The following is a 15,080-nucleotide window of genomic DNA, read 5'->3' on the forward strand; positions in this document are numbered from 1 at the left end:
AGCTATACATTGCACAATTTTGAAATTGACATAGTACTTGGTCAATCTCTGCTTCTTCATGGAGGCATAGAGAGTAAGTTCTATCGAAAACAGAGCAAATTAGTGTTTTGAATTACTCTGTTTTGGTGAATGAATTCGAGATGGGTGATTCAGAAACTAACCTCTCACATTCCCTCTTGCCTCTCTACCATCTTATGCACTTCGAAACTCCTAACCCAGCAGAGCCCAAGTTGCAAAGTCTCGACCTTTCTCCTCAACCACGTCGATATCAGCCTCCTCTTATCCATCTGCGGCAGAGAAGGCTGGTTTCCTCACCTGGGTCCTTCCCTCCACGCCTCCGTTATCAAAAGCCCCGAGTTTTTCGAGCCCGTTGATGCTGACATCCATCGAAACGCTCTCGTTGTTTGGAACTCTCTGCTCGCACTGTACGTTAGAAACGGAGAGTTAATTGATGCGCGCAAGTTGTTCGACGAAATGCCCATGAGAGATAATGTTTCTCGGAACACGGTGTTTAATGGGTTTATGAAGAACAGAGAGATACAGTCTGGTTTTGTGTTGCTTAAGAGAATGCTTACACCCGGTGGGTTTGATCAAGCGACCTTGACGATTGCTTTATCGGTTTGCGATACTCCAGAGCTCTGTTTGGTGACCAAGATGATCCACGGTTTAGCTGTTTTAAGCGGTTATGACAATGTAATCCCCGTGGGGAACAGTTTGATCACGTCTTATTACAAATGTGGGTGTTCTGTTTCTGGGAGAATGGTTTTTGATGAGATGGTGCAAAGAAATGTTATAACTTGGACGGCTGTGATTACTGGTTTGGTGCAGAATGAGTTACATGAAGATGGTTTAAGATTGTTTTGTTTGATGCGTAGAGGATTGGTTCAACCGAACTCAGTAACTTATCTGAGCGCTCTATCTGCTTGTTCAGGCTCACAGAGGGTAATAGAAGGGAAACAGGTTCATGCTCTTCTGTGGAAAGTTGGGATTGAATCAGAGCTACGCGTTGAGAGTATGCTAATGGATATGTACTCCAAATGCGGAAGCATTGAAGACGCCTGGAATGTTTTTGAGTCCGCTGAAGAAACTGATGAAGTTTCGATGACTGTGATGTTAGCTGGTTTAGCACAAAACGGGTCAGAGGAAGAAGCTATACATTTCTTCATCAGAATGCTGCAAGATGGTGTGGAGATAGATGCAAATGTGGTTTCAGCAGTTCTTGGAGTCTCGTTTGTGGATAACTCTTTGGGTCTAGGCAAGCAGCTTCATTCGTTGGTTATCAAACGAAGATCCTCCGGTAACACCTTTGTTAGCAACGGACTCATCAACATGTACTCAAAATGCGGAGATCTGGATGATTCACTCAGCGTCTTTAGACGAATGTCGGAAAGAAACTACGTTTCATGGAACTCAATGATTGCATCATTTGCTCGCCATGGTCATGGATTAGCTGCGTTGAAGCTATACGAAGAGATGATAAGGCAAGACGTGAAGCCCACGGACGTTACCTTTTTGTCGCTACTCCATGCTTGTAGCCATGTAAAGCTGATCAACAAAGGCCAAGAACTCTTGAAACAGATGCGAGATGTCTACGGAATCGAGCCTAGGACAGCGCATTACGCCTGCATCGTTGACATGTTGGGCCGGGCTGGTCGTCTAGAAGAAGCAAAGAGTTTTATAGACTCATTGCCTACGAAACCTGACTCTCTGGTTTGGCAGGCGTTGCTTGGTGCTTGTAGTTTCTACGGTGACACTCAAATAGGGAGATATGCAGCTGAGCAGTTGTTTCTCTCTGCACCTGATAGCTCAGCTCCTCATATTCTGATGGCTAACATATACTCATCGAGAGGACAGTGGAAGGAGAGAGAGAAGACGATCAAGAGAATGAAAGCAATGGGAGTGACTAAAGAAACAGGAGTAAGTTGGATTGAAATCGAGAATCAAACACATAGATTTGTTGCTGACGACAAGTTGCATCCACAAGGAGAGGCTATACATGATGTTCTCTCTGAATTGTTTGTTGTTATGATAGATGAAGGTTACATACATGATAAGAGGTTACTCTTCTGCATGAATACATAAACAAAGATTCCAATTGTTGTCAAAAAAAAAAAAAAAAAAGATTCCAATCTCACGAGGTCTATAAAATTTTGATTTTTGTAGTTGAAGACCAGAGGCAAAATATTGAATATGATGCATCCACTAATTATGACAAAAAAGGATATAATAATATTGAGATCTTATTACATATGGTTTTGATATTAATTGAAATAAAATCACAAATTAAACACTTTTTGATATACAAAAATTAAACACTTTTGTAGCCTAATTAAAGACTAAATAAACGGCTGATAGTGTATTTGTAACCCCACATGCCACTAAATTCCTCTCGAGTTTTTGAAGATTAAAAAGTAGAATTGGCACACAAACAAAAGGTAGCCGTTATGTAAAAAAAAAAAAAAAGACCGTTGTGGACCAAAGAATACAAATTAAATAAAAAACAATAAACGAGAGATCCGTTACGAAAAGAAGAACCTTTATCCTCTCTCAAACCTTCATTCAGACAACCAAAAATAAGACGGGAGCCCTGTCCGAAGCTGAGAAAGATTCATCTTGTTTCGCGTTTATGTTCTTGTCTGAAATTTTTTTTTGTTTTCTAAAGTCTAGAGAAATAGAGAGATCTGGAATTCTAGAAGCTGTTTTGTGAGAATGGTTGCAAGAACCCCACAAAAGCAAAGGAAAGTGGCGATGGTGGTGGCGCCTCCTCTCAACTCAGAACTTCTCAGGGAAACAATCAACAAGGTATGCATGTTGGTCTATTTAAACTAACATCATTAGCATAAAGTTTACAACTTTTTTTATTTTTAATCCACTTCTTACCAGAATCTGCAAACGCTCCAGCTCTCTCAGGCTCCTTCCCATTATGTCTGAAACTTTACTTAATTAGTACAAAACTTGAACCAACTGTAATGAAATTGTCTGTCTTTTGTGGCCCCAGGTTGTTAAAAAGATCTTTCTTTTAATGGATTATAAGTAATCTCATGTTAGTGTCCACCATTGATGAGATCTTCTTGATACCTGAGGAACATAAAGTCTGTGAATTAGACTTTTGGGAACCTAACATTTGCGTTTTAGCTGATTTTTTTTTTTTTTTTTTTGTCAATGGTTGGTTTGTGATATGGTGAAAGGTTGATAAATGTATGGAGAGACTGCAAGAGCTGCAATACACAATAGCAGGAGGAACCAAAGTTGTCTCTGGTGTGAACCTTAGTCCTAGAAGCACTAGAACTTACTTGAAGACTAGTCTTAGATGCAAGCAAGAAACTTTAAGGTAAAATCCAGAAGTAACAAAAACTTTAACCTTTTTTTTACTTAGTGTTCATTTTCTAATTTTAATTTCTCACTTGTTATTATTATTTATTTGTTACCTGTAGGATCAAGAATGCTAATAACAAGAAATCTCCAATAGGAAAGTTTCCAGCTTCCTCACCAGGTTAATTTCTATTTCTGTTTCAGGACCAACCAAGTTGGTCCTAGTTTCTGTGCCATTTATAATCTTTTCTCCAATGCAGGAGACTGGAGGAAAATGTCACTACCAGCAATGCTACTAGGAGAGACTGTAAACGAAATCTTACAAGCCTCACAGGTGACCAGAGACATTGTAGACGCCCTTGCACCAAAGAAGCATAGAAAGTCCAGGAGATCAATAATGCCAGAAGAAGATGAAGATGGCCCTAAAACACCTGGGACCCATCAGAAATCCAAAGAGCAGAACCATGAAACTGTCAGCAGCAATATCAAAGCGAGAAGGAAGAAAGAGAAGCAGAACAAACGGTCAGAACCAACATCTCCTAGGGCTCGTTCAAGAATTGTGTTCAAGATTGTCTCTCCACATAAAACAGCAGAGAAGGTTCAAGTAAAGGCTAATAGGGTTTCGCCAAAGCATAAACCTTGGGGGAAAAAGGCGGTTCTGTTTCCGAACCCTTTGTTTATTTCCGGTTCCTCCATGCAACAAGCTAAGTTCAGTAGAACAATGTCTCCTGTCATAGCAAGCAGCAAGGACACTAAGAAAGAGACGCCACACAAGTTCTTGATCAAGTCTCCTTCCAAATCACCGTCGAAGTTTCAGGTCAGGATCAAGAGCCCGCCTAAAGTCTCGGTTTCTCCCAACAGAAATGGAAGTAACTTGGCTCGCAAGTCTCCGTTAAGAAGCGCTTCCTTGGGAAAGAAGTCTCCACCAAAGCTATCAGCTGCTGGGAAGCTCAGAAGATCATTTACTCCAACGAGAAACGGAAGTAACGTGGCCGGCAAGTCATCTGTTTCTCCCAAAAGAGTCACGCTTCAAGCTTTTATATCTCCGGCAAAAAACTGTGACTTAGGAAAGAAGTCACCTTCTCCCACTAGGGTGGGAAACAAGACGCAGAAGCTATCAACTGCAGCAAAGCTGAGGAGGTCATTTTCACCATCAAGGCTACTAGCAATGAGGCTGGTGTCTCCAATGAAGAGCAGGAAAAGTGTAGGGAGGTGTGATGATGATGAGAAGGGGATGATGTTGAGTGGCTTGAGACAGCGTCCGGTTATAGTTCCTAAGAGATTCTCGATGGGGAGAATCTCATAAGAGAGAGTTTGACATGGAATAATAATTGTGAAATCATAAGATAATGTATTACTTCTATTGAGTATGGTCTTGATTGTGTTGTTATCTTATACATATTGCAAAATGAATTGAATGTGTTACCTTGATTGTTTAAAAGAAAAAAAAATAATGAAATGCTAAAATGATTATGGTCTTGATTGTGTTATCTTATACATATTGCAAAATGAAGTGAGTATGTTATCTTTGATTGTGTAGTGTATGTTCAAAAGATAAAAATAATGAAATGCTAAAATGATTCAAATGGCAATTAATACTCTTTTTGCTTTATATGTTCTCATTTCTAGGGATGTCTCTTGCCTTTTCATGACATATAAAAGCATTTTAAAGATGAAACTTGACTAATACTTTTTTCCTTATTATTTTCACTCGAAGCAAAGAATCTAAAGTTGCAAAAGCTTTAACAAAAAGCTTCTACTTTGCTTCTCCCATTCCGCTTACACTCAATGTGCTAACTCAAGCCAAGAACAACCGGAGAGATTATTAAAGTCCTCTCAATTTGGCTTCAAGGCAGAGATGGAAACTTCTATAAACTCCACCACCTCATCGCTCTTCCAATGGTTAGGTCTTATAGAAGATTATGATCAGCCTTCTACTTCTACCCTTCCTAGAGTCATCACCCTTGTCGCTTTAATTCTTGGGAAGATGATCCAAAAGAATGAAAAGTCACTCCACACAAGACACAACAAGTTATGTTTTGTCAATATATAAAACTGAGATTTATCATATATAGTTTCTCTGTACTCTGACCTCATGTTGGAATATCGTGGTGATTGACAGGGAGGGAGAGATCACTATGTTCCATGGATCAAGAACACATCGATGAACATTCATCGCTACACAGAGAGAGTCTATAGGTACGCTCACTGTAGCCATGCGTGCTTCGTTGCAGCCTTTGCTTATATCCTGAGGTATCTAGAAAGACCAGTGGATACAAGCATGACTTGTCGTCTCACATCACTCAACGTTCATCGCCTTCTCATTACCAGTCTCTTGGTCGCAGCCAAATTCTTGGACCGCAAGTTAGTATCTTCTTACTTAAAACCTAAAATCTCTCCCTACTATATTTGATTGTAATGAGAGTTTGTTATCTTGTTTTTTTGGGAGTTTAGGTGTTATAACAATGCGTATTATGCAAAAATTGGCGGAGTGAGCACTGAAGAGATGAATAGGCTGGAGAAAACGTTCTTGTTCGATCTTGACTTTAGACTAAATATTACAACAGAGATGTTTGAGAAACATTGTCTCGTGTTGCAGAGAGAAGCGGTGCCTTATGATTCAAGTAAACTTATATCAGTTCTTGGAGAGGTGGTAACTTGTAGCTGCCAAGCGATTTAATAAAACAAAGTCCATAATATTTGCTTAGATCTTCTTTTCTTCACCACATTTTCAAACTAATTTGTGTATTTCTCATGATTATATGAAGAAACAGATTAATGAAAATAAACGAAACAAGAAGTAAACCTCGTTAAGTTTGGAATCAAAACTTTTGTTTTTTTTTCCTAATTGAACAAGGCACTTGAAAGATATTTTATTAATTAGAAATGGTCCATTCAGAGCCAAATTTGGCCTACTAAATGTCGACCTAAAATAAGCTTATAAATATTTCTCTCTCACATGGTGGTGCTTCCCAAGAGAAAGAAGGAGAATCATCGGTGTTAGCTGGTTGGAGTCTTGGAGAGAAGGGTTAGTACCTTTTGAGAAGAAGAAGCTTGGGGTTAAAGAGGAGGTTTACGGCAAGTACTCGTATTTGATTCAGTCTGCTATTGATTATGAGGTGTGTTTAAGAGCAGATGTTTTTGTTGGTAATAGCTTTTCTACTTTCTCTAGTCTCATTGTTCTTGAGAGGACGCAGAAGGCGAGGAGGTTAGGGTTTGTGAGTACTTGTGAAGATGGTGGAAACGTGTGGAGATCTTATGCATATAATCTGGCTGGAGAATCAGAGGGGCTTCCAAGGAGACGGATGACGAATATGACTCATTCGAGCTTGCAAGCTATTAGCTAGGGCTCAAATTCTGTTTCTTGTTCAAATGAGTGAAGTTGAGACATTTTAGAATTAGTTTTTTGGTCTTTTTTATACAATTTGTTTATTTGTGGGGTACAAAGCTGTGTAGATTTTAGATCTCTTGTTTTTCAATTTTTTCTTCTATTGGTAAGAGACTAAGAAGTGAAATCTATAGAAACCAATTCTTTTATTTGTCAGACAAGACATTCATGCACAAACAATCTCTTAATTAAAAATTCAAGAATTACAATGTAATCTATAAGTTTGGATATTTCTTCAGCTGAAGGTTTAGCTATGTTTTTCTTGTTGTTGTTATTGTGAAAAAACATTTTTGTGAATCCATAAATATTATGATGACATTCATAATCAACCTAATATTTTGGAATCTAAGAATTGAACATACTTGATACATCAATTAGAGATCCCTTATTTAGTTTGCACATATTTTTATTCTTTGACTCAATCTATAGAGTACACAAATGAGGATGATTGGCTGCAATTAAGATCTTTTGAAACAAGTTTTCGAAAATTCACATATATCTTGTGTAGTCTGGAAAAATCAGTACATGAATTTTCATTTTAGTTTATGATTTACAAAATATTTTGATGATTACTAATCAAGAATAAAAATCTATAAATGACAAGAAACATAGTTTTTGAAACTTGAAATATGTAGAGACACTATTCAACGGACAATCACAACTATTTTTAGTGATATCATGAAATTTTTGAAAGTAATTTAAATACAAATATTAATAATTGCACAATTTCTGACATGGCTAGTTCTTCCTTTCTAAACAGGGTCTGGGTCTGAGTTGCAGTAAATATTTCATTGTATAGGTATCCTAGAGGATCTTGTGGCTCACTTGCGTTGAACCTCTTATCAAATGGGAACTTCTTTACACTTTGTCTCAATTCCATGTATCTTTCCACTGGACCTTTCATCTTCTTCTTCTTCAAGCACTCTAAGATTCTTCAAGAAAAACTGAAGGTGGAGAGACATTGAAGATCATCTTCATCTTTGAACAATCTTCAAAGACCAAGGTAATGATATGTTAATACAATGGAAGATACTGAAATAATCAAATGTTTACTTTGGTCATCTGCAGGTGTGAAGACATGCTCGAAGTTTGCAAATTTTGAGACATTCTAGGAGGAATTTCCTGCTGTCAGAGCAATCTTGGGCCCTTTTCTCTAGGTCAGTTGAAGGTCTGACCCTGCAGAAAAGTTTCATGTCCATGGTTCCTGTGACATGAAAGCAAAAAAAAATCACAATCCTAGCTAAAATCCATCTACTTATTCAACATGTCAAAAACAAACACAAACAGTCTTTAATAAACCTTAATAAGAAGCACACATAAGAAACTAGCTCATCTAATGAATGAACCAAACAAATTACAAGTTAACACAAACCACTGAGAAACATTAAGTAAACAAAATCGTAAATCATTAACCCAACCCATCAACAAGCCTCTAACATTCTTGAACACAAACACAAGCAAATCCAGTTATTAGCTTTGTAAGCTTTACAGACACCTAATCGTGTCATATAATGTACTAAAACAAGTCATATAGACTTTTCTTAGTTTATAATTTACAAAATATGTTGATGATTACCAATCAAAAAGAATTATCAATACATGCCAAGAAACATAGATTTGGAAACTTGAAATATGTAGATTAATCATGGCTTAGAGTTTCACCAAGAGACGCTATTCAATGGACAATCACAAATGTTTTTAGAGATATCATGAAGTTTTCGAAAGTAACTTAAATACAAATATTTGTAATTATACAATTTTTGGGAATGCTATTGTGAATTTTGTTGTGTCAACACAGAATAGACTAAATATAGATTGTATTTGTGCTGACAATTTATCTTTTCACTATCAGTGTATGATTCATTTGCTTACATCATGAGGTATCTAGAAACACCAGTGGCTACAAGCATGACTCATAGTCTCACATCTCAACGTTCATCGCCTTCTCATCACCAGTCTCTTGGTCGCAGCCAAATTCTTGGACCGCAAGTTAGTATCTCCTTACATAAAACCTAAAATCTCTCCTACTCTATGTGATTGTATCAAAAGTTTCTTATCTTATTTGGCAAAAAAGAATTATTATCTTATTTTTTTTGGAGTTTAGGTGTTATAACAATGCGTATTATGCCAAAATTGGAGGAGTGAGCACTGAGGAGATGAATAAGCTGGAGAGAACGTTCTTTTTCGATCTTGATTTTAGACAAAATATTACAACAGAGGTGTTTGAGAGACACTGTCTCATGTTACAGAGAGAAACAGTGCCTTGTGATTCAAGAAAACTTAGAACAGTTCTTGGAGAGGTGGTAACTTGTAGCTGCCAAGCGATCTAATACAACAAAGCCAATAAGGTTTGCTTAGATCTTCTTCTCTTCACTAACTAATGTGTTTCTCATGATTATTTGAAGAAACAGATCAATGAAAAGAAACAAACAAGAAGTAAACCTAGTTAAGTGTAGAATAAAAACTTTTTGTTTTTTTTTTTTCTAATTGAACAAGGCCCTTGAAACATCCATTCGTTTGACACAAAAAAAAAGAGAGTGTATTTTCTTAATTAGAAATGGTCCATCCAGAGCTAAATTTGGGCTACAAAATGTCAACCTAACGCTCTTATTTAGGGTTGGCCCAAAAAAAAAAGCTTATAATAATACTACGAGTACGATGGAGGGCAACTTGTCTGATCAAAGTCAAATGGTTACTTCATATATCTCCAAATTTAGATGATTATAAACTTAATATTAGGCTTATTAATTAACACTTGTATGTAGTTTTAATAGTTAGTTAGACCATGATTAACCCGGAATTCTTAAAGTGAAGTTCTTAGCGGAAGTTAAGAAACTGTTAACTTTTAACTAAAAAAGCTAAGAACCGGCTTTTAAAGTCTTTATTTAAGAACCGGTTCTTAGTTTTTTTAGTTAAAAGTTAATAAACAATTTCTTAACTTCCGGTAAGAACTTCGTCCTAAAAACCCTCAGTAATCATGTTCTTGGTGTTTGCCTTAGAGTACTGCTTGTTGAAAAATAAACTTTTTTGTTTTTACTGGACAGAATCAGAACTATCAAAGCTTTACTCCTTAAATATTGTAGGGTCAGACCTGCTCGCCTAAACACGTACCCCATAATGCGTGTAGAATATATGTACCACATGGATTCCACGGTGACGTACGGCTACGGCTTACCGGTGGGACTTGGGAGGCAACGTACGCGGTACGGTACGCGAATGAAAATGGTGGACAACTATTATGAACGTATTAGAAATGTTATGTGTGTTTTCTTACTGCAAATAGATTTCTCACTTTTTGACTTTTATAACATATAAAAAATCCTTTTAACTATTGTTTTAATTAAATCGACTTCGTTTAGGATGGTGTGCCCGATCTCGCACCGATTTTCTCAGGATTGGCCAATATATGTGCACGTTACATAACCTGTAAAACTATAATATATGTGTGGGTTGGGTTGTAGAAGTTGACTTCTGAAGTTTTGAGTTTCCTCGTTGGTGCTCATCATGCATGTTGCAAGCAATTAGTGGAAAGAAAGATACATACAGATACTCATTTGTCCACGCTATTTAAAAATTGTAGATACTTGCATGTACACCGTATTCAACTCTCTTTTGTTTAGCTGCACATGGTATTTCATTTTCAGCTCCCTTAATGGCACCCAATATGAATATACAGACTAATAACTGAAATCGACACTAATGCACAAAAATAAAATAAGCATCCTTGTTCACCTTCGCCGATGGAAGATTTTATTATATTGACTTATGATATATACTGTATATCTGATTTTTTGAAAGAAATAGCATGTTACTTTGTGTGTGTGTTTGAATTTGAAACTACAAGATTGGTTTATTTATAGCGACTTTTTTTGGTAAAATACGAATATAACGACTTGTTCGAGGCCACTGTCAAATAAGAAAGAAACTAGTGATATTTTATTTCCTCGAGTGATAGAAACTCTTTTAAAATTTAATGATATTTTCAATACCCCATCTGTATCATTTTAGTCGGTGTTTAAGATTTTTACACAAAAATTAAAAAAGTACAAATTTTATGTAATTTATCTTGGTTACATAAAAATAACATTAAATAAAATTAGTTTAACCAATAAGAAAAAATACAATATTTTATAATTGGTCACAACTTTTTAATGACATTAAATTTTATCTAGAATAATGAGAACATCACATAATATGAAAGAAAATTAAAATTTTTAAATACCACTTAAAATGATACGGAGGAAATATTTTATTTCCTCGAGTGATAAGTTCAGTACTTCAGTGTTAGCAAAAAAAAATCATACGTTCAAAACTCATAATTAGACTGAATGCGTGAAGCTTAAAAAATATAGATTCCACCAAACTCTTACCAAAAATTCTTAAATATTAAATTCAGTCTTCACCTAAATTTAATTATTTATTATATATTCACAAGAAGCTTCATCATCACCGTTCAAATATTTCCCCCTTTACACTTTTTTCCGTGATTATGTTGTGATTCGGTTCAAGAAGCTTCATTATCCTCCATTTTTCAAATATTTTATTCTTTATACAAAACAACAATATTAATCCATGGAAACCTCAGTTTGTATGAGTCAGGTGACTACGATTGGCTCGATTATATTAATCAGATAATTTTTTTCTTATTATTAGCCTTTTCGATTCCAGCTTTGCTTTGCTTTAAAGCTTTCTCCAAAAAAAGAAAATAAAAACTCATAATCCGTGATTCGAACAATTTCTCGTCCATTTTTTTTCTACTTCTATTCTTGTTTTTATTTGTCTCTCAAATTCATCACCATATTGATAATTTGTGAGATTATGAGAGCTTCTAAGTGTTTTAACCGTGATGAAGCACACGAACAAAGTAAAAAGGAGTGAAGTAACCGTAAGTATTTGAGAGAGAAGAGAAATTTGAGAATTTAAGAGAATGAGAGGATTTGTGAGATTGAGAGAATGAAAGAAATGTTTGTATTGAATTGTGTGTTTAATTGTGTAACATACATGGTGTATTTAAAGGAAACAAAAGCAATAAGCACTCAATGGTGGAAGAATAAATAACTAGTAGTGGACTAGCCACTCCTCCCCATTTGGTAAGTGATATGGCCACTCCTCCCACTTCCTCCACTAACTAGTAGTGGACTAGCCATTCCTCCCCATTTGGTAAGTGATATGGCCACTTCTCCCACTTCCTCCACTAACTAGTAGTGGACTAGCCATTCCTCCCCATTTGGTAAGTGATATGGCCACTTCTCCCACTTCCTCCACTACTTCCCTTTGTTTAATTCTTCATGTCAACACTCCCCCTCAAGCTTGACAGTAGTGAGTGTCAAGCTTGGAAAGCCATGAAGTATTCCCTCATTAAAACCTTTTCTTGGAAAAACCACTTGGGATAAAAACCAAGCAAAGGAAAAAGAGTAGAATACTCCACGGTGAGGAGATCATTGACATGGAAGGTTTATGAGTCCAAGTCTTGGAAGAATGGACTCACAAACTTTGCTACTGGCCGCCTTGGTGAAGATGTCAGCCAGCTGATCCGCACTTCTTGTATAACATGGGAGAATCACTTGCTGCTCCACTGCTTGTCTGACCTTGTGGCAGTCTACTTCTATGTGCTTTGTCCTTTCATGAAAGACTGAGTTGGATGCAATGTGTATTGCGGCTTGGTTGTCACAGTGCATGGTCATGGGAGAGGTGATCTCAATTCCCAAGTCGCCTAAAAGCCCCTTTATCCAGATAAGCTCACTGGTTAGCTTCCTCATTGATCTGTACTCTGCTTCTGCGCTTGAACAAGATACTACTTTCTGTTTCTTGCTCTTCCAAGTGACAAGATTCCCTCCAATGAATGTACAATAACCGGTGGTTGACCTTCTGTCTACTCTATCTCCAGCCCAATCTGCATCACAGTATCCTATCACCTCAGTGTTCTTGTTGCAAGCCATCCATACACCTTGTCCTGGCGCTTCTCTTAAGTATCTTAGAATCCTCTCCACCATGTTCCAGTGATGAACCTTGGGAGTTTGCATGTGCTGGCTCACTTGATTAACTGCGAAACACACATCTGGCCGAGTGATGGTTAGATAGATCAGCTTCCCAACCATCCGTCTATACTGCTTGACATCTTCAAATGGAGTGTCTTCATACTCCCCCTCTCGCAATACCTTGTAACCTTCTTCAAGTGGTGTCTTGGCATGTCTTCCTCCAAGATCTCCTGCCTCCTTTAATATGTCCAGGGTATACTTTCTTTGGGACATGAATAATCCTTCCTTTGATCTGCACATCTCAATGCCAAGGAAGTACTTCAGTTCTCCCAGGTCTTTGATGTCAAATGCGGCCTTGAGAAATGTCTTGGTTAAACTGATCCCCTCCTTGTCACTACCCGTGATGATGATGTCATCCACATAGACTAGAATTACCGTAATTCCTTGCTTGCTGGTGAGAGTGAAGAGTGTGTGATCCGCTTGAGACTTCACAAATCCCCTTCCATTCAATGTAGTGCTTAGCTTGTGGTACCAAGCTCTTGGTGATTGCTTCAAGCCATAGATTGCCTTTCTGAGTCTAAGAACATTCCCTGGTTTCACCATTTCTTCCATCCCCGGAGGTGGTTTCATATACACTTCATCTTCTAGTTCTCCTTGCAGGAAAGCATTCTTCACATCCATTTGCCAAAGGTCCCATTCTAGGTTCACTGCTAATGAGAGTAGAATCCGGATTGTATGAAGCTTGGCCACTGGTGCAAAGGTGTCTAGATAGTCCTCTCCATACACTTGTGTGTATCCTCTTGCCACCAGTCTGGTCTTCTTTCTTTCTGGCTTCCCATTTGCAAGATACTTAATGGTATGTATGAGTCTGCTGGTCACGGCTTTCTTCCCTTTTGGAAGTTCTGTCTCATACCAGGTGTTGTTCTTCTCCATGGCCCTCATTTCATCATCCACCGATTTCCTCCATTCATCATCTTCCATAGCTTCTGCATATGTTCTTGGTATCCATTCCAGGTCCAATGAACTCATAAAGACTTGATGTTCTTCTGGATAGTGAGCTAGGGAGCATAATCCACTTTCTGGATGTGCCACAGCTTGAGCATTGTAGTAAACAAAATCATTTTTAACCCAATCTGAGGCTGGTCTTCTGATCCTTGTACTTCTCCTTAGGACTTGTGTCTGCTCAGGTTCATTACTGCTGCTTGGTTCTCCTTCTTGAGCTTCAGTGTCTGGTTGTCCCATCTCATCTTGATCATGAGATAATACTGGGTTTTCTTCAGGTTGAGCTTGCGCCGGTTGATCTTCATTCCCCCCTTCATGGTCAGGATGAGAGTCTTCAGTGTTATGAACCATGGTCTCTTTATAAGGAGTAGTGTCCCGGCCTTTCTCTGGTTCCTTTTCTAGGTTAATGCCGAGTCTTTCCATAAGAATCTTCAGGTTGTTAGCTCTGTCCGAGGCAGAATGAGATAGATCTTTGAGTTCCTCCCAACTCTTCTCATCATAATAGGCCTTGGATTCCATGAACTTAACATCTCTGGATACTAGGACTCTCCTTGTCTCTGGTACATAGCATTTGTACCCCTTTTGGTGCGTAGAGTATCCAATGAACATTGCCTTTGTGCTCTTTGCCTCCAGTTTGTTTCTTAGTTCTCCTGGAATCAAAACAAAGCACACACACCCAAACACACGCAAATGATCAATTGATGGTCTAGATTTGTTTAGTACCTCATATGGGGTGGCATCAAAGAGGACTCTTGTAGGTGTGCGGTTGATTAGGTAGGTGGCTGTGACTACTGCATCCCCCCAAAACCGCTTGGGTACATTTGTATGGAACATCATACTCCTTGCCACTTCCATCAAGTGTCTATTCTTTCTTTCAGCCACACCATTTTGTTGGGGTGTGTAAGGACAGCTGGTTTGTTGAATGATTCCATGTGAGGCTAGATGTTGTTTGAAGGCTGTGCTAGTATATTCACCACCATTATCTGATCTAAGAATTTTAATCTTAACATTGAAATGGTTAGTAATATAGTTCTGAAAATTTTTAAATGCTTCTAGCACCCTATCCTTAGATTGCAACAAAGTGATCCATGTGTATTTAGATTTTTCATCAATGAATGTCACAAAATATTTATGTTGTTCTCTAGATACACATGGAGCAGTCCACACATCAGAGTGAATCAAATCAAAGCAGTTTTCATATTGGGTTTTTGATTTAGGAAACACAGTTCTGCAATGTTTTCCTAATATACACGCTTCACACTCATTTTTAAAAGAAATACTAGGCAACAGGATGTTCAAGGCACGAGAATGGGGATGTCCTAGTCTAGCATGCCAGATTTCATCTTTAGGGAATTCAGAAACAGAATGAAACACACACGATAATTGAGATACAGGTCTTG

General features: G+C 37.7%; 3 protein-coding genes across 3 annotated transcripts; all 3 read left to right on the forward strand.

Annotated features, from left to right (window-relative positions):
- The first annotated feature begins 14 nt into the window (after positions 1–14).
- Positions 15–3,226, forward strand: LOC125587969 (pentatricopeptide repeat-containing protein At3g05340-like). Its single transcript, XM_048759448.1, has 2 exons — positions 15–2,802; positions 2,884–3,226. Exon 1 carries the CDS (start codon positions 130–132, stop codon positions 2,080–2,082), a length of 1,953 nt encoding a protein of 650 aa, XP_048615405.1. The 5' UTR covers positions 15–129; the 3' UTR covers positions 2,083–2,802; positions 2,884–3,226.
- LOC125587970 (microtubule-binding protein TANGLED-like) lies at positions 2,561–4,800 on the forward strand. Its single transcript, XM_048759449.1, has 4 exons — positions 2,561–2,802; positions 3,189–3,331; positions 3,435–3,493; positions 3,573–4,800. The coding sequence occupies exons 1-4, from the start codon at positions 2,710–2,712 to the stop codon at positions 4,616–4,618; spliced, it is 1,341 nt and encodes a 446-aa protein (XP_048615406.1). The 5' UTR covers positions 2,561–2,709; the 3' UTR covers positions 4,619–4,800.
- Positions 4,801–4,942: 142 nt separating this feature from the next.
- On the forward strand, positions 4,943–6,754 carry LOC106345642 (cyclin-P3-1). The gene is given in 4 exon segments (XM_013784815.3): positions 4,943–5,343; positions 5,435–5,469; positions 5,472–5,676; positions 5,767–6,754. Coding segments are annotated over 4 exon segments (639 nt in total). The 5' UTR covers positions 4,943–5,170; the 3' UTR covers positions 5,993–6,754.
- Positions 6,755–15,080: the final 8,326 nt, after the last annotated feature.

This window comes from Brassica napus, chromosome C5 (assembly GCF_020379485.1).
Source record: "Brassica napus cultivar Da-Ae chromosome C5, Da-Ae, whole genome shotgun sequence".
Classification (NCBI taxonomy): domain Eukaryota; kingdom Viridiplantae; phylum Streptophyta; class Magnoliopsida; order Brassicales; family Brassicaceae; genus Brassica; species Brassica napus.